This window comes from Arachis hypogaea, chromosome 6, assembly GCF_003086295.3.
Source record: "Arachis hypogaea cultivar Tifrunner chromosome 6, arahy.Tifrunner.gnm2.J5K5, whole genome shotgun sequence".
Taxonomy (NCBI): Eukaryota; Viridiplantae; Streptophyta; class Magnoliopsida; order Fabales; family Fabaceae; genus Arachis; species Arachis hypogaea.
The window spans coordinates 113,283,306-113,304,618 of record NC_092041.1 but is presented as its reverse complement, the minus strand read 5'-3'; the positions used below and the strand labels follow the sequence as shown (position 1 = coordinate 113,304,618).

The 21,313-nt window shown below is 31.8% G+C and overlaps 1 protein-coding gene across 1 annotated transcript; it reads left to right on the top strand.

Moving 5' to 3' along the window:
- Nucleotides 1-13,419: 13,419 nt before the first annotated feature.
- LOC112754214 (uncharacterized) lies at nucleotides 13,420-14,003 on the top strand. Its single transcript, XM_025801775.3, has one exon. The coding sequence runs from the start codon at nucleotides 13,422-13,424 to the stop codon at nucleotides 14,001-14,003; it is 582 nt and encodes a 193-aa protein (XP_025657560.1). The 5' UTR covers nucleotides 13,420-13,421.
- The last annotated feature ends 7,310 nt before the right edge of the window (nucleotides 14,004-21,313 follow it).

Below are 21,313 nucleotides of genomic sequence, written 5' to 3'. Positions count from 1 at the left end.
CTCTAGTACTACAAAAGGAACATTTAAAAATGGAAATTATACTAGTCACCAGTGATCTCTTCAAAAGGTAAGTGCTACATTTACATGGAAATTGGGAAGTTAAGGTTTATATAGTTAAATTCGTCCATAAAAAGATTATTTATTATTCAAATTGATTTTTAAAAGAATAAATTAGTTATTTTAGTCTCCGAAAAATAACACATAAGTCAATGTCATATTAAGTACTATGTGACACGATAACGTGGTAGGTTAATGCCACATATCACAAGATGATTAGTTATGTATCAGGTCAGTAACATATGTCATGTCACATATCATCTGACATGTCATAAATTTATTTAAAGTCAAAATAGTCTTTAAAAGTATATACATAAATCATTTTCATCTCTAAAATTTTAAAAATTAATCAAATTAGTCTTTATATAAATCTTTCTTATTTTTAATATAAAGTTTTAATATTTTTTAATACTACTAATTTTAATATCATTTTTTAGATCTTAATAAACAAAATTTTTTTTACATAAAATAATAAAAATAATTAAATTATTACAAAATTATTTTGTTATTTTAACATTTTACATTTTCAAATTCTTTTTTTTAGTAATTTTATCAAACTATCATTAATTATATACTTAAAAATTTAATTTTTTAAATCTCACTAAATAAATATAGTAGTTATTTTTAAAATTTTAATTATTTCTATTATTTTATGTAAAAAAAATTATTTATTAAGGTCTATTAAGGTCTAAAAAATCATATTAAAATCAGTAGTATTAAAAATATTAATGATTTAATATTATGAAGAAAAAACAAGAGAGATTTATATAATATAAGGACTAATTTGATCAATTTTTAAAATTTTAGAGATGAGAATAATTTATGTGTATACTTTTAGAACTAATTTGACTCTAAATAAATTCATGACATGTAAGATGACATGTGGTATAACACGTGTTATTGATATGACATATCAATCAATCATCTTATAATAGGTGACATTAACTGCCATGTCATCATGACATCATGTCATGTGACATTTAATGTGATACGTTATTAACTGATAAAATGACTAATTTAACTTATGCTTTATCTTCCGAAAATTAATATGACTAATTTAATCTCTTAGAAACTAATTTAAAAAATGAATATTTTTTTAGAGATAACTGCAAAATTAATATTATATTTTATAAAACATGAGTCCATTAGAGAGAGATGAAATGAAATATCACCTAATCTCACAAGTCAATTTAGTTTGGGTTTAAAATCTGAACAAAGTACATGTGTTTTGAACATCCATTATTTACATTGGTGTAAATATTTTTGTGGCTTGAATTTACAACTTGAACTATGATGGAGAACCAGATGTAAGAAATGAAACAAGGTGACACCGTGCAATTCATTATGAAACGTACAAATTAAAAAGGTTTAATTACTCTGTTGGTCCTTATAGTTTGGCCGAATTTTTAATTAGGTCCCTATAGTTTTTTTCCTTTTAATTGAGTCCTTATACCAATTTTTTTGTTTTAATTGGGTCCTTACAGTGACAAAAAACGTTTGGGTTAACAGAATATTCCGTTCCAAAATTGGATATACCCAATTACAAACGTTTTTTGTAATCCTCAATGTATTTACCTATTTTATGTTGACAAAAATGCCCCTACCTTAATAAAGGATTAACCCTTGCTCTTCCTCCCTTTTCACTGAGGCAAAAGAAACCCTTCCTCTTCACCCCCATCTCAGTTTCTGATTGTTGGATAACGCATTTGCATTCCACCACTGTGTGATCGAGGTTTGTTATTGTCTTTCATGGCCTCCTTTGTCGAAGGAGCTGTTGTCATCGTTGTTGCAAAGGTACGAGTTACACTTTTTTACACTTTTTTTCATTCTTCATTCTTCCAGAAGTTACCGAACGTTATGGCGTTAAAGTCATTAGCATTGTTGGTGATGTTTGATTAGGGGATGACTAACCAGCATTTTTCGTTTTTTGTTGTGTAGCAATGGGAGAATCAGAGTTCACAATAGAGCTCCATCACGGAGGAAAATTTATTGACACGGGACATGGACTAGAATATTTAGGTGGGTTGGTTGTGGAAGACTTGCATTTTGAACTAGATGAATGGTCTTTGCAAGAGATAGTGAGTTTACTGAAGGGTCTAGGCTACAAGGGTTATGCGAAGATATGGTGGAACGAACCTGGAATGGAGTTGAAGTTAGGTCTGAAAGAGTTGAAGTCAGATGGGGATGCTGTTAGAATGGCTAGTGCTTTAGTTACTGATTCTGTGAAGCATGGTATAGTGTATGCTGTTGATGGTTACAGAGAAGGTAATGGGGTTGAAATCACATCAATGGATCCAGATTATGTCCCAGATGAAGGCGAAGATAGTGGACTGATAGAAGTAGAAGTCGATGCTGAGTCAGAACCCTCTACTGAGGAGGATAGGTTTGATGACAGTACTGATGATGGTGAACATGAGGATTACTTTGGGTTCGATGTAGAGAATGGTGTTGATGGTGGACAATCAAATGCGTTTGGTGGGTTCAATGGCCCGCTAAATCAAGAAGCCACAACAGATAAGGGTGCTGAGGATAATGAAGCTCCTGGAGAGATGGATGAAGAAATTGGAGACATTTCGGATGGTTATGAAACTGAAGACATAGATAGTTACGAGGGAGATTCTGATGATATGATTAAGAAAAAAAGGTTTCCTAAGTATGATGAGGCAGAAATGTATAGAGAGTATGAGTTTAAGGTTGGGTTGGAGTTCAAAACACTGTCTCAGTTTAAAGATGCAATTAAGGAGCATGCCTTATTGAATGGGAGAGACGTTAGGTATAAGAAGAACGACAAGTTGAGGTGCAGGGTAGTGTGTAAGGGACAAAAAGAAAAGTGCAAGTGGATTTGCTTTGCAAGTAAGGTAGGAGGATCTGATTGTTTTAGGATAAAAACCTTGAAGGGCAAGCATACCTGTGGGAGAAGTTATAGTGGTAGGCTTGCTTCTAGTGAGTAGATATCAAAAAAGATTGTCAACAACATTAGTCGTGGAGAAGATATGCGGCTGGCCACTATTATTCAAACAATTTAGGACAAGTATATAGCAAATGTTAGTGTTGGAAAGGCTTATTGGGCAAGAAGAAAAGCAAGGGAAGAAGTACACGGAAGGGCCATACTACAATATGCCAAATTGAGGGATTATTGTGCTGAGATTTTAAGGGCAAATCCGGGGTCCAAGCTTAGTATTGTTGTAAATAGGCCATCTTTAACACACCAACCGCGATTCATGAGGATGTACATGTGCCTTGATTCAGTGAAGCAGGGCTTCTTGGCTGGTTGTAGGCCGATCATAGGAGTGGATGGGTGTCACTTGAAAGGGGACCACAGTCAGCAGCTACTAGTTGCAGTAAGGAGGGATCCTAATGACAATTATTTTCTAATTGCGGTTGCAGCAGTGGAGGCGAAAACAAAGGACAGCTGGGGATGGTTCCTTGATCTGTTGCTGGATGATATTGGTGAATCAAGAAGATGGGTATTCATGTCGGATCAACAAAAAGTAAGGATAAACTGACTTATGATTCTAACTATTTCATTGAATAATATGACTTATGATTGTAACTATTTCATTCTACTTGCATTGTTTTTGTTAATTGAAAATAGGATACTGTACTCTGTTGTTTTTGTTGTTTTAGGGTTTGATGCAAGTTTTTGCTGAGATGGAACCTTCTATTGAGCATAGATTATGTTTAAGGCATCTCTATGCGAACTGTAAGAAGGCATATGGTGGAGGGACAGTTTTGAGGGATCTAATCCTATCCATTGCTAAAGCTACATATGTGGAAGAGTGGGAGCGAAGAATGAATCTGCTGAAGGAGAAAAATAGGGACTGTTATGATAAACTGATGGGAGTGGACCCAAAGTTGTGGACAAAGAGCCATTTCACGTTTATGGCAAAGAGTGATATGCTAATGAATAATATATCAGAGGCTTTCAATGGCAGGATTCTTGAGGCTAGAGACAAGCCCATTCTGACGATGTTTGAGTGGATCAGATGCTACTGGATGTCAAGATTTGCAGAAAAGAAGAAGAAGGCTGAGAAGTATGAAGGATCCATTCTGCCTAAACCAAAAAAGAGGTTGGATCTCATTGCAACAAGAAGTATGGAATGGCAAGCTAGATGGGCAGGTCAGCTGAAGTTTGAGGTACATCACAAAAATAGGATGATCATGGAAAGTTTTGTGGTGGATCTGTTAGCTGGTACTTGCAGCTGTCGATTTTGGGGTTTGAGTGGTATGCCATGCCCACATGCGTGCAGTGCCATCTTTGAAAAGGGTGATAATCCTGAAGAGTATTGCAACAATTACTATAGTCCAGCAGCATACCTTGCAACATATGGAAAATCAATTGCTCCAATTAATGGAGAGAACATGTGGCCGAAAGTGAACTGTGATACCATCATACCCCCAGTTTTCAGGGTTAAACTTGGTCGGCCAAGAATGGTGCGGATTAGAGAACCGGATGAAAGTAGATCTCAAACGAAGTACAGAAGGACGGGTACCTCTGTGACTTGCAGCAATTGCGGCCAGTATGGACACAACAGGAGGCATTGCCCAAATCCTATTGTCTCAGGTACATCTTAATTTGTTGTTGTTTTATAATTGTTGATTGCACCAGTAGCTTTCTATAATGTTGCCTTGATTCGATTAAACTTGCAACAGCTCCTGAACCTGCTGCTGCTGCATCTGATGTTGCAACTGACTCAGCTACACCTGGAAATAATGCACATGATGCTGGATCTGCTGCAAGGGGGAGAGGCAAAGGAAGGGGTGCGGGACTGGGTAGAGGAAGGGGCAAAGGAAGAGGAACTGTTGTCACAGGTAATTCAAGGATTTGTTGCTGCATACTAGAAGGTTGATATTTTTGTTAGTATGAAATGAGTTAACCATTATACTTTTGTTCCATCAGCCTCTGCACCAACTACTGCTGCTGCTGAATCTGCTGCTACGAATGGGACTGCTGCAAGGGGGAGAGGCAGAGGGAGGGGTGTGGGACTTAGTAGAGGAAAAGCAACTAGTATCACAGGTATAACTATATTTTGCTATTTCATACTCCATAATTGAAATGGTTTAGTGATGGAATGATTTAAAAATTTGGTTGTTGTTGCATCAGCCCCTGCACCAAATACTCTTGCTGCTGAATTTGGATCTGCAACTGTGTCACCCCTTACTGGATCATGTTCTGCAAACGACTCACCCCTTGCTGGATCTGGTTCACCTGATACTGGAGCTGCTTCAAATCCTCCTCATACACCAGCAACTCAACCAACTCCCTTCATTGAACCACTCATTCAGCAGACTCCACAAGTGGCACCAGTTACACAGCCTTTGCCTAAGACTAAGTCTTTTGGGATGAGAAGAAGTGAAAGATTGAAGATGGGGATAAGAAAGGGAGCAGCCAAACCTGCTGAACACATAGACCTCACAGATGATTGAAGTTTTTAGGGTTATGTAGCTCCTCCTACTGTGAATTTATGTAGGGCTTTTTTTGTGTATTATAGTATACTGTGGATGTATTTTGGTTAGGGGTGTCCATGGATCGGATCATATCCGCAGATCCGCGGTGTTTATCCGCATCCGATCCGATAATTGCGGATATGATCCGATCCGCAGACTGATCGGATCGGATAGGATCCGATCCGCACCTATTAAGGATCGGATTGCGGATTTATGTGCTGTATCCGCGGATCCGATCCGCAGATCCGCGGATCCGCACAAAATAATTAAAAAATAAAAAATAAAAAATATATATATGTTAGATACTTTGTGTTGCAGCCATCACCTAACCTAACCCTAATTTCATTTTGCACCTCACTCTTCACAGAGACACTCAGACACAGACCACACTCCACAGTTCACCCTTCGTCCCTGACTAGTGACTCCCTTCGGACCCTTCCCTTCCTTGTTCCTTGCTTCCTTCCTTCACGGTGCTGAAAGCCTGAGACAAAATGAAACCCAAATCTCCAGATCCCAATCTCAGTCAGTCACTGTCACCCATTCACCCCAAATTTTTGAAACCGTTGACCTCGCCGTTCACCACCCCGTTCACCCCCTGACCGCCAATCTCTCAGAGTCTCACCCATTCTGCCCGTCTGCCGTTCACCCCGCCGTTCACCCCGTGACTCCCAATCACTGAGGGTCTCACCTATTCTTCCGTTCAGGTCGCCGTTCACCCCCGCCGTTCCTGCCTGTGCTGGTCGGAGCAACACTAGCAGGCTGTTCAGAGCAACACTAGCAGCAGCTGCTTGGATTCTCTGCCTCTCTGGTTGAAAGCCCCCAATCTCTCACCCCTAGGCCCTAATCTCATCGCCGCGTTCAGGAGTCAGGACTTCAGTCTTCAGGTAATTTTCATGAGTAACCTGCTAAATTGAAATGCTCTATTTCTCTATTCTGTGTTTGGACTCGATTTTTTGACTTATTTTCAATACATAATAGTAACCTGTTGTAATTACCCTTACTGTTATTGTATTTTTTAAAGAATTCTGCTCATGTTATTGTTTATATGAATTATGTGAGATGCTGGTGTTTTATTCTATGTTTATATGATTTATGTAATTATGTGAGATGTTTCTTGCAGGATTGTGTTGCTTGAAATGGCTGATAGGCAAGCAGTTACAAATAATGCAAGTGGATCTGAGGTAGGGAGCATTCCTACTCCACCAAATGTTGCTGCATCGACACCTTCTGAGTCAGCAAGGGGAGGAGAATCAGTGACTAATCCAGCCTCAAGTGATGCTCCTACTGCTGGGACAGAGACACAGACAGGCCAGCCAGGTAAAAGAAAGGCTAGCAGGCCCCCTTTCTATTGTTTGGGATCACTTTAAAAAAAATGCGGAAGAAACTAAAGCTCAATGTAAACATTGCTTGAAATGGTTACAATGTCATAGTCGTAGGGATGGCACTTCTAATCTAAAAAAACACATTGGAACTTGTGCAAAGAATCCAGATAATCAAGTTGATAAAAAACAAAAAACCCTTGTGTTCACAAATTCTAATTTAGATGAGCCACCAACATTAAAGGCAGTAGACTTTAACCAGGAGCGGTGTAGGCTTTCACTTTGTAAGATGATAATAATTGATGAACTCCCATTTAAGTTTGTAGAAAATACTGGATTTAGGGACTTTTGTGGTGAGATGCAACCTCAATTTAAAATCCCAAGTCGTCAGACAGTTGCTAGAGATTGTATGCAATTGTATGTAGAGGAAAAGACCAAACTTAAATCTCTCTTAGAGTTGAACCATCAGATGATTTCCCTAACCACTGACACTTGGACGTCTGTTCAAAACATGAACTATATGTGTGTAACTGCTCATTACATTGATGATGGATGGACGTTGAATAAGAAAATATTGTCTTTTAACTTGATTGCTGATCATACTGGTCCTACCATAGGAAAAGCGTTAGAGAAGTGCCTGAAAGATTGGGGTATTCGGAAGCTTTGTACTGTAACTGTAGATAATGCTAGTGCCAACTTTGTTGCTGTGAATACTTTGGTTAGAATTATGTGAGAATGGAATGGTTGTACTATGCTGGGTGGGGAATTTGTCCATCTGAGATGTGCTGCCCATATTTTGAACTTAATTGTTTGCGACGGTTTAAAAGATTTAAGCTCTTCTATTGCTAGGATAAGAACTTCTTGTAAGTTTGTAAAGTCCTCCCCATCTAGATTAGCAACCTTTAGGAGGTGCGCACTTGAGGCAAACATTACTAGTCGTCAAATGATTATTCTTGATGTGCCAACTAGGTGGAATTCTACCTATATGATGTTGGAAGTGGCTGAAAAGTTTGAAAGGGCATTTGCTCGGCTTGCGAGAGAAGATGCTCATTTTGAGAGATATGTTGACGATGAGGGGGGGCCTCCTAGTGATGAAGATTGGAGTAGAGCTCGAATTTTCATGCGGTTTTTGCAAATTTTCTATCATGCAACTCTTTCATTCTCTAGTTCTTTGAATGTCACCTCAAATACTTTTTTTCATGTATTGTGTAAGATATTATGCACTTTGAATAAATGGATTGTAAGTGATGATTTGGTGTTGCGTGAGATGGCATCAGCTATGAAAGCTAAGTTTGATAAGTATTGGGATGATTCTGATCACCGTTACTCTTCTTCCTCTTTCACTTCAAGTGACAAAGCCAATAAACCATCTTTAAATTATCTAGTGCTTGTTGCTGTGTTCCTTGATCCCCGTTATAAGTTGGAATATATTCAGTTCACTTTGTCTGAGATGTATGGTGAAGGTGAAAAGTCTTCAAGGATCTTCAATAAATTGAAGGACATTATTGCTAAATTGTTTGAGCAATATACCATATGGAATCCTCGCCCCCCTGAAGATACTCAAGATACTAGTTTTTCTTCCGATACTACACCAAATCCTAGTTTAGACACAAGTGACATTGATAGCATTATGATTGAAGACCCTATGAGCAAGTGGAAACAAACACAAAGGATAAAGTTAAGTGAGCTCAAGAAGAATGAGATGGATAGGTATTTGGAAGATGAAGTGGCGGAAGATTTTAGTGGATTTGACATACTGAAGTGGTGGAGAGGAAAGACTCTGAGGTATCGAGTTCTGTCTTGCATGGCTAGAGATATATTAGCTATTCCTGTTTCTACTGTGGCGTCCGAGTCAGTTTTTAGCACCGGAGGTCGTGTCCTTGACCCTTATCGTAGTGCTTTGAGTCCCACCACTGTAGAGGCTTTAATTTGTACTCAAAATTGGTTAAAACCTGCTAAGATTTTGGTTGAGCTTGATGAAGGAGATGCTGCGGTTGATTCAGGTATATAATAAATTGGTTCATTTATTTTTCGCTCTTCTTTATTCTTTATTTTATCCCATTGGCTTTGACATATTTGGTTGTTTAATTGAAAAGAATTTTCTGGAGTTACTAGTGCTGGAGATCCTGAAGTTCAAAGTCAATTACATCCTCTTGAACCATCTTAGGTATTATAAGTTTATAACTAAATACTTGTATTAGTGTATAATAACTTAGATTTTTTTTGTTCAATTTATTCTAACATGCTTTACTAATTTTTCAATATGTATTATTTTAATAGGAATACACTATTCATGTTTGCTGCTGATGGCTGCTGCTTGCTGATTTAAGAAGGGATGGCTCAAGTTTAATTTTAAAGTACCAAGAAACTTCATTCTCAATGTTCTTTCAACAATCTTAGATTTTAGTGTGTTATAATCTTGGATCAAGTTGTTTTGTTTCTGCTGATAGTTGATAACTTGATAAGCATTTGCAGATTCAGATTGTTTAGATTTTAGTGGGGTACTATGTTGCTGTTTTACTTTAAATAATCTTGGATCAAGTTGTTTTGTTTCTGCTGATAGTTGATAACTTGATAAGCATTTGCAGATTCAGATTGTTTAGATTTTAGTGGGGTACTATGTTGCTGTTTTACTTTAAATAATCTTGGATCAAGTTGTTTTGTTTCTGCTGATAGTTGATAACTTGATAAGTATTTGTAGATTCAGATTGTTTAGATTTTAGTGGGGTACTATGTTGCTGTTTTACTTTAAATAATCTTGGATCAAGTTGTTTTGTTTCTGCTGATAGTTGATAACTTGATAAGCATTTGCAGATTCAGATTGTTTAGATTTTAGTGGGGTACTATGTTGCTGTTTTATTTTAAATAATCTTGGATCAAGTTGTTTTGTTTCTGCTGATAGTTGAAAAGCATTTGCAGATTCATGTTTAGATTTTAGTGGGGTACTATGTTGCTGTTTTATTTTAAATGAGGCTTTTTAGTATTTTAGTGCTTGTTTTCACTTATTGGAAGTGTTTGTTGGAATCTTTGTTATTATATATTTATATTTACTTATCTGTTAGTTTGTATGTTTTAGTAATTTAGTTATTAGTTGTTAAACATGTTATTTATATATTGAATTATTTTATTTTTGTTATTTAGAAAAAATTTGATTAAAATTATTTTAGGAACAAGTAGGTTTAAAAGTGTGAAAGAAACATTTTTTATTGAATTTTTTACCTAAAAAGATAATTTAAAAATGAGCTTAATCTTGCGGATATATCCGCAATCCGATCCGATCCGATCCGCAAATGTGCGGATCGGATCGGATCGGATCCGACACTAAAAAATGCGGATATTGTATCCGATCCGATCCGATGAGAATTGTGCGGATCGGATCGAATTTTTGGCCATATCCGATCCGATCCGATCCGTGGACACCCCTAATTTTGGTATTGAGAACATCACTTTTTTAGTTTATTTTGCTTTGTGGTGGACCACTTTTGGTAGTACATTTTAGGTGGAGCATTTATTTTGTGACTAGTGCAAGTTGGATCCACTGAACTTATCTAATGTGTGGAACATGTTAAGGACCACTTTTGTGAATTACATTATTCTAATGATGCATCTGTGATAGTTTCTGATAGCAGTTGTTTTTAGTTGTGTGCATTTTTATTCAATATCACAACATTATATTTATAGCAGCAAACAAAAAAACTTTCATCCATTCAATCTAAATAACATAACATACACTTTTTATAACTCCTCTGTTTAAAGCCAACAATGACAACTTTATCAATAAACTTTACCACACAGCACTGTAACTATTAAGATTACAAAACAAAAAAAAAACATCATCTGCATCTTGCTCTGCTTTTTCATGTTTTCTTCCAACTTTCGAAGTTCCTCCTGGACCGAATTCAACTCTACACAGATTCTTCGAATATAGTCATCAACTTCTCCGATCTCCACCTTTAACCTCTCCGTGTCAACACTAAGTCTATCAACTCTCCTTTCTTGTGCATTTTCACCCCTAATTTCACCTTCTACCCGACCAGAGTGATATTGTGAAGACAATAAGCAAACACTGCCAGCCTTCTTTTCTTCATCAACCCATTCAAAAAATTTGCATCTTCTACTTGGGCAAGACATAAACCTTCTATTTGGATTCTTGGTGTATTAGAACTTTTCAGAATCAGAGAGTCTCTATAGAAGCAACGACTCCTCCTCTCCTTCTGCTTCAACCACTCACCTTTCATATCATCTTCATTATCAATCCACTCAAAAAAACTGCACATTGGCACTCGTCCACAAGCTACATACCTCCTTCCATGGCTGGCCACTTCAGAAGAAGACAGAACAACAACTGCCTCCCCACAATAACACAAATGTCTTCTCTTGTTGAGACTTCTTGAACTCGAAATTCTCGAAGAATGTTGGGTGGAATCCATGCAAGGTCAAAAATTTTCAGCAACAAATAAGAAGAAAGGGAGAAGAGGAGAACGACGAACATAATAGGGTTCTGGAGTTTTAGGATGAGGGCAAGGATTATGTAGTGTTATACACATGGGTATTTTGGTAAATTTAACATAGGTCAACGTTTTATTTAACGTTGACTGCCAATAGGGACCCAATTAAAACAAAAAAATTGGTATAGGGACTCAATTAAAAGGAAAAAAACTATAGAGACCTAATTAAAAATTCGACCAAATTATAGGGACCAATAGAGTAATTAAACCAATTAAAAAAGAGAATTATTTTAAGTTTCTCAAAGACAATTGTACTTTATGTCATATAGGTGAATACTTGCTAATCTGTGATTTCTGAATATTCATAAAAGAGTGGACTAGTTATAAAAAATAATTGAACTAAAAAAAAAACAAAAATTCACAATAACTTAAATACACACCCATTCATAGTTTAATACTCTCTTTTTCATCAAAAGAAATTCGAACCTATATGGCACTCTTAGGAGGCAAATATATTTGCCATTGGGACAAGCCTTAGCCACTTTACAGTAACTTAAATCGTTACCATTAATACTAGGCCCAAAATGCATAACATAAGCTTTTTGGCAGTCCATGATGCAACATTTCTTATAGCATTCTTTGAACTTCTCACGACTTCGTCTATATTTTCTACGACATTGTTTCCGACAATCTGCCAACGTTTTGAAAGGCCCTTCAATAACAATGGAATTGTCTTCATACATAGCGCCACAAATTATCACTTCAAACATCAAACATCAGGTGGCGTTTCATCCCCTCCCCACCGCTAAGGTCTAGAGTTCAAACTCTAGAGGATGTATTTGAGGAAAAAAAATGTGATAAATATATGAGGAGTGTAGGAGTATATTATGTACCTAGAATCAGGAGTTATCCAATCCACTAACAAAAAAAAAAAACCATTAATATTACAATTAGTGGCGAATTTATGAAATCTAAGGTAGTTATAGTTACCACAATTTTTTTTTAAAAAAAATAATTATATATATAATATATATATATATATATATATATATATATATATATATATATATATATATTGCTGAAATTTCTTTAAGTATAATTTGTATTGAATTATTAGTAACTGTAATATGTCAATAGTAGTTGTAATTATTAATTAACAAGTAGTCCATTATAATTAAAATAATGCTAGTCTATTATTATAGATTAACATGATTTATTTCTAAATTAAAATTTTAAGATATATGCTATACATTATATTTCATTAATTTTATTTTATATTATATTATATTTTATTTTATATTTAATTTAATCCCCCTCTTATAAAATTTTTGGTTATGCCGCTGACTACAATTACGACATTTTTCCTTGCTATAGCTTCTTCTCTTGCAATGCAATCGCAACTTTAAGATAGATAATGTATAATGTATTATATAGACTTAAAATAGTCCTTAATATTATTTGAAACGACTCCAGAACTATGATAGTAATCTCTTAGTTCATCATATCTCCTCTTTATTCTAAGAGTTGCAAGTTACTAGTATAAACAAAACAAAAATTCCTCCTTAGTATTAGAAAGTTTTCCTTTATTATTATTAAACTACTTTTCTACCTTAATCTATGATAATAATAAAAAAATCTTATAACCTATAAATTTAATCCAATAAAATAAATAAATTCAATTCTAATTTTAATTTTTATTATCTTATTTTTATATTATTTTCTTATCTTATCTTATCTTTATTTTTATTTTTTTTAGACAATATTTTATATATATATATATATATATATATAAAGTTTTATTTTATTATTATTAAACTACTCTTCTAAGTTACCAAAAAAAAACTACTCTTCTACTTTAACCCATAACAACAATAAAAAAATTTCATAACTTATAAATTCAGTTCAATAGAATAGATAAATTCAGTTTTAATTTTAATTTTTATTATCTTATTTTTATATTATTTTTGTATCTTATCTTATCTTTATTTTTATCTTTCTTAGGCAATAAATATATATATATATATATAATTTTACTTTCACAATTCAATACAATCAATCAATCAATGCAGCACCTGTCAGTGACAAAAAAACAGATTTGATTTCTGGTAAAGATATCAGAAAAGAGATTGACAAAAAGAAGAATGATTTGATGAGATTTAAAATGATGAATCCTTCAATCAGTGGGCGTGGTGCTGAACCAGTATATCGTGATAAAGTAAAAGGAGTACACATTTTCAAGAAAAAATACTTGAAGTCAAAACAGAAAGTAGAAAAAAAGCCAAAGGAAAAGGAAATAGAATGGGGCAAGGGCTTGGCTCAGAAGAGGGAAGCTGAGGCTAGGATGAAGGAACTAGAAACCGAGAAGGACAAGCCTTTTGCACGCAGCAAGGACGATCCAGAACTTGACAACATGCTCAAGGATAGATTAAGATGGGGTGATCCTATGGCACATTTGGTAAAGAGGAAAAAATATCCAGAGCCTGTTCTTCCGGATTTGGGAGAAGGTGAGAAGATGAAAGAATCAGGTTTTGTTGTTCCACAAGATATTCCAGATCACAGCTGGTTAAAAAGAGGTTTAGATGCTGCACCAAATCGCTATGGGATAAGGTCGGGACGACATTGGGATGGAGTTGATCGTAGTAATGGTTTTGAGAAGGAAATGTTTAAGAGAACAAATGAGAGGCAAGCTCGAGATAGAGAAGCTTATCTTTGGTCTGTCTCTGATATGTGAAAAGGTGAAAAATCAGGTGAAGTCAACTTCACATGAAGCATCTAACAGTTTTCAGGTATCAACTTCACGTGAAGTCGACTTCAACTGAGTTTTCACCATATGAAAAATGATAGTGTGTGATTGAAGATACAAAAGTCCAAATATTCAGTTAAGAATTGGGTTCAAATATTTCTAGTCTTATCATGGTGGATATGTTTGTAGGTCATGAGACTTTTTTATTGTTGTTATAGATTAAAGTAGACGAGTAGTTTAATAATTATTTCAGTTGAACTTGATTATCTCTTGAAGAATTTGAGAAAACCTAAAAAAGCAATGACCATTTTATATTTTATGACGAAGAATTGGTTCTTAGATAATACTAAATATTAAAAATATAGGCTATAAATTAAAGAAGTGAAAGTTACATGTGCTTGATAAAATCATGAAAATGCAATATGAATGCATACCCTGTTTAATGGTATACATGAAGTGAAAAAAGAGTGATAATAATTTATAAAAATAAACAACTATATTTTTATACAAGATATATGTCTAAAAAAATATAAAAAAATCTTATGTAGTGTAGCGATTTTATATGTGATTATTTTTTATTATATAATAAATTTAAGTCACAATTATTTTATTTATTAATATTTTCAATTAATCAATTGCACATCATATATATACACTTGAGTTTTGTACATTTTTAATACTTATCTCTATATTTAGATTTTAAAAATGCATTTGACTTTTTAATAATATTAAAATATTAATATACTTAACATTTATATTATTATATAGAAAATTAAAAATAACTTGCATCTTTATATTTTGATAATCACATTTTTATACCTTAAATATTCTTTTCTTGTCAAAAATATTAATTTTTTTCTGTAACTTCCATATAAAAATAAAATTATTAAAAACTTTCTAACCTTTTTTTATATGTTGATAAATATATATTTTTTAAAATTCAATAACTATATATCATGCGTAAATTATGTTTATACAGTAAAAATATAAATTAGAGTAGTGCAGCAATGAATGGCAAATTGGCAACATTCACCCATTCTTTCTTCTTTTTTCGTTTTCCTCTTTTAAATGTGTTTCATCTTTACTTAATTTCCTGCATTTTTTTTTCAAAGGCGTAACACCCACAAAAATGACGACTTAATTCACTAACCACGTGTGAGTTCATTTTTTGGGTTTTAGGATTTGGACTTAATAAATGAATAGTTAAAAAAAAAAAAAACTTCAAAATAATAACTCTTGTAATTTGAAAAAAAATAGTTTATTATACATGATTATTTATAATATATTTCATTTAATAATTATTATATATGTCATTTGAAATAACTAATTTTTTATTTAAGAAATAATTGGATAAAGTTCACCTTAATTATTACATCAAATATTCTTAGAAGATAATTTAAATTAAAAAAAAAGAAAAATTACAATTAACTTTTTTTTATAAGAAAAAATATTTCGATTCAAAAGGTCAATAATTAATTTGTTGTTGATGATAAGAATTTTATTTAAAGATTTGTCATTAATCAATAAATTATTACATAAAACAAAAAATTCCAACACTTATTTAAATAGATTAATACACTTAATTATTACTAAACTAATACAAATTGGTTAATTCACAATAACTCTAATCCTTACCATTAGTACTATGGCCATATATTGAACTTATCATGTTGACCTGAATAGTGTTTTTGGCAGCTCATGATACAACATTTCTTGTAGCATTCTTCGAACTTCTCACGACTTTGTATATATTTTCTCCGACATTGATTATGACAATCTGTGAACATTTTCAAAGGCCCCTCAATTGAATTATATTCATACATAGCAGAACAAATTATCACTCCAAACATCAACATTGCAATTGCGACATTGTTCCTAGCCATTATTGCTTCTTCTCTTAGCAATCGCAACTTTAAAATAGAGCAGGTATTACATACATTTAAAATAGTCTTTAGTATTATTTGAAACGCCTCAAATTCATCTTAGTTCATGTCTCCTTATTCTAAGAGTTGCAAGTTACTAATATAAGCAGAACAAAAATTCCTCCTTAATTAGCATACGAAAGTGATTTTTAGAGTAGTTTATTATATCGGTTGAACTCAAAGTTATCGAACTCGCGAGTTAACTCGTAGACTCGTACGAGTTCATTTGTTGTTTATATATATATATATATAATTCTAACCCTTTAAAATTAATAATATCAATCTTAAAATACATAATAAATTAAAATAGTAACATACTTTATAACAAATATTTTAAAATATACATTTAAATTTCCTATAATTATTCTTATACAAATACAACATAGAACACACAAAATTAAAAATTCTAAATCTGTAATAATAAATCTTTAATTGAACATTGGACAATATCAAATAATCAAATTAACTCTAATCAAAATAATTAATTACTAATCAGTCATGAATGGATGAACCATCTGGCCATCTAACATAAACGATAAGTAATAGGCTAAAATTAGAAGTAATAAAATTTAAAAAGAAAAAAAACTAAATCAAGAAGCAAATGCTCAAAAAAGGGCAAAAGACATACAAAAATAGAGGATACAGAAGAAAAGAAGGGGCAAAGTCTCAACAACAGCAGATCGAAGACAAGGGTGCAGCAAACAACGGTGATGAGGGTGCAGCAACAGCACGAAACGACGGCGACAAAGAGTCATGGATTTCACGACGGTGCAAACCATAGCAGAGATAGGACTGTAGGAGAAGTAGTCGAACTCGTGAACGGTGATAGCATGATGGAGTTGCGGATAGTGGAGATGTGAAGAAATACAAAGCAGAGGGCAACATAGGTAAAATTCACAAAGACAATGGCGCAAATCAGAGCAGAGGTAGTAGTTGCAGGCGAACAGCGGCAGCTCGACGGGGAACAGCGACTGCGGCAGAACATGGAGAAAGTGAAACTTGAGAGAAACGACGCAGATAAGTGAGTTGTGAGTGAGTTTTCTTTCATTCTTTGGGAGTTATTATAACCCTAATAAAAAAATATTTTTTTGGTTTCAAAATGACGTTGTTTTGAGCAAAAATGAAGAAAAACAGAAACTCGCTAACCCGATCCTAAATTCACGAGTTTGTTCGAGTTTGACCGAGTCTAGCCGAGTTTACTCATGAGAGAATCTATGTCCGAGTCAACTCGTTTTCATATCTAAACTCGTAAACTCGTACGAGTTTACGAGTTAACTCGAGAGTTTGACAACAATGGTTGAACTTGATCACCTCTTGAATTCGACAAACATTAAAAAGATAATAATAGGTCATTTAATATTAGGGTTATGCTAGGTAACTAATGACTTTCTTAAACAACATGAACAACCACCAATCAAATAAAAATACACTACACTTTTAAATTATCCACCTAAATCTTAATATTAAAATAACTATCCGTACACCTAGTGAAATGAACATCCGATATATCTATTGTTCACATTGTTTATTATTTTCATTGTCTACCTATACTTTTTCTTAATTATTATATAACAACCATGAATTGGTTGTTAGAACATCTCCAATATTAGTTCTAATTTTATTTTATTTTAGGTCCTACAAGAATATTTGTGAGACCATATATGTTATAAATAGTATTTTGAAATTAAAAATAAAAGTTATTTCTCATTATTTTATCAATATAATTATACGAGTAGTAACATTTTATTGATTTTCTATCAAGGTGATATCGTATCTCTAAGGTGATACCGGTTTTATTTCATAAATCAACTCCAAATATAAATTTTAAGGTAGATGCTACCCTATACCCTCTCTAAAATAACACGTAAGTTACCCTCTCTGATGTGTCACATTCTAATTAGATGTTTATTTATTTTAATTTTCTAGTAAATTTTGTTGGATGAGTAATTTATCCAATAAAATAAAAAATAAGAAATTAATTTTGGATAATTAAAATTTGTTGGAAATTTAACAAATATTCTTTGAAAAATAATGTTATATATTATTTTTTTATTTTTCACACAAAATCTCTTATTTTTAACAAAAATTAAATAAAAATCCAGACCTTCATAAAAAAATAATTGCAAATTAGCTATATTAATTTTTTAAAAACAAGATATAAAGTGTTTCCATTTCTTTCTTTTTTTTCATATAATTTGAAACCAAATTGTATAAAATAAATTTCTAAATTTAAAGATCTACTTGATACAATAAACTTTTTAAATTAAAAATTTTTATGATGACACTAATTTGTGTTTTTATTTTTAATTTGTCATATCAATATTTTAGTTTAGAATTTACTTTTAGTTAATATAAGAATATTTTTAAATTAATATTTTAATAAATATATAACAAATATATTAAAATAAATATTTAATTAGAATATGACACATTAAAAAGGATAATTTATATATTATTTTAGAAAAAATAAGATAACATTTACCAAATTTTAATTTTAAATCAATTTATTTTTACAAGTATAAAAAATAATATTTTAAAAATACTCTAGAGATGCTTTTAGAGAAGTGAAAGTTACGTGCTTGACAAAATCATGAAAACACAATATGAATGCATACCCTGTATATAATGGTATACATGAGGTAAAAAAAGAATGGTATTATAGTAAATTAGTAATTTATGAAAATGATATGAGAGATCGACAACAATAACATAATTTCTTACTTTAATCATATTAGCGTGATCATTTCTTTATCATATATAAGTGGAGAAACTAAAACCTTTCAATATGAAAATTTTCGTTTCATGGTTATTATAGAATTTTTATTTTCTATCTCTAGAGAACTATTAACTAATTTTAGTTATACTGAAATAAATTGTATATAATAAAGAGTTACAAGACAGAATTCGCATTTTTCGATGATAATTTCATTTAGCAATTCATTAATTTATTCTAACAATATAAAAAAATTAATTAAAATATATCAATAATTTAAATCTAAAAATTGAAATTATAAAATAATAAAAAAATACTAATATGAATAATGTATTAAATATAAATTGAAATTATATAAAATGAGTAGCTTATGCATAATCAGTGATTATATTTCTAAGGGTTCTCATTTATTTTCTAAGTAGTATTGTATGGATCTAACGTTATTATATATAGTCAAGGAAGAATTTAAGGATTAACACTATATTGTAGAATATTCAGGAAGCCATAAAACTATTATTAGAAGTGTTCTACTATTGAAGGAGCTGAGGAAGCTTGATGCAAAAGAATGAATTTAGTTAAAGCAAAAGCATATATATGTAATAAAATATTATTCTTACAAGTCATTTGTGTTTTCCACTTTGATAAGAAAGGTCGTTTCCAACTTTTTATGCTTTAATAATTTGAGCCTAACTGCTTAATTCTAAGAGCATATATATGTGGCTCTAAATTATTTTCAACATGAAGAGATTCACATACAGATACTTTACTATACGTAACATTGGTTGTGGCCAGAAGTTATATATATCATAAGAAATTAAATTAATTTATATTCACTCTCTCTAACTTGCAATATTAGATTTGCGGATCTATACCTTGCATGATAAATATTTGGGCCCCGAAAATATATGAAACATTATTTATTGATGATATGATTAGTCATCTTGAGCGAGGCATGTGATGCCAAATTAAAGCAACTACGAGTGTTTATAATTTGATGCCTAATTTTTGTTTAATTTATTTTTATATTTTTAAAATTAAATATTAATTTTTTTTTTACTTTTTTACAGCAATTACTTGCACTTACACTACTAACTGAAACAAAAGAAATAAATTTGTCAAACGATGATGTCATGACGAATTGACAATCTCTTTTAAATTATTACTATGCTATTAAATAGAAATATCAAATATGATGGAAATGATTTTATATCTTAAAAATAATAATAACGCTTGTTGACATGGGTATATTTTGAAGTCTGATCATACAACATTAACATTTAATTTTTATATATTTACTTCAATGAATGTTATTTTAAAAATATAAGATAAAAAAATATCACGTCCAACTCAAAATATTAATAAGATAATAAGTTAATGAATTTTTTATCTTATTAATTTTCTACTATTCTTTACTTTTTTTAATGAAAAACTAATTCTTATATACTCCTCACATTTGGTACTTAATAATTTTTTCATAAAAATAAAGAAAAATAAATGACGAGAAATTAAAGAAAATTTGACATATACAAAACTGAGGGGGAAATTTTGAAAAGAGAAAAATAATTGGTTTGACAGCAATAGTTCAGCTGGAATTATAGAGAATAAGAGAGAGACAAGAAGAATTTAAGATCCTTAATTGGTTAATCATTTAAGTGTATGCATGAAAACGACTACACCATGCATGCAGCTTGATTTGCAGCCAAAAGATTCATCAAGGGGAATAAAATAAAGGCAACTACTCAAATGAAGATGCTAAAAACATCTTTTTATGAAGATTCTTGTGTTAAAAGTGTACTTTGTTTGTTTAGCCACACTTTAAAAAAAATAACACTTTTGTAACACATCAAAATCAAACCATACATTTCATCATCTAATGGTAAAAAAGAAGCATCTTCATATAAAGACAATAATAAAATCTTCATGGTAGTATCCACCTAAAATAAATATATGAGGATGCTAGGTTCAAACACCATACAAGTGCCAGGTACTAGTTTTTAAAAAGGTTCTATATCAGAAACTTAGAGATGAAGAAAAGAGAAAAATAACCATAAAAAATAGAAGAGTAGTTTTGTTTACAATAATAACTTGCTAAACAAGAAATAAGTGAAAGAGCATTTTATTGAATGAATATTATTTCAAAGGTAAATGCTACCCAACTCCCTCTAAAATAACATGTAAGTTATCCTTTATTATGTGTCACATTGTAATTGGTCCTTATTTTAACCATAGTTGGGGCGCCAACGTCATCGTCATCTACTGCCCTCCCACACAACCTCTCTTCCTAGTATAGTCAGCGCCTCTTTTTGCCATGGATCACTTCTTACCCACATAATTAATGGTTAATTTGGTTATTAAATTTTTTTATTGAAAAACATATCTTTATTTAATTATGTGATGGAACATATATTTATATGTAAAATATAATATAATAAAATAAATCTATTCAAAGTATTTAAAAGTATAATTAAAATCATGAACATATAAATATAATAATAAAATTTCTACTCCAAACAAATAAACATATTTTTTTATCATACATATATTATTTAAAAAATAAATATATTATTAAAATTAATAACAGAAATTTAAAATGATAAAATTCAACTTTTTTACCGTATTTTTATAGTATTTTTATTTTTTTAATTTTTAATTTATTAGTATTT

Coding starts and splice junctions, on each gene's coding strand:
- LOC112754214 (XM_025801775.3), top strand. CDS start 13,422: ATGAGATTTAAAATGATGAATCCTTCAATCAGTGGGCGTGGTGCTGAA.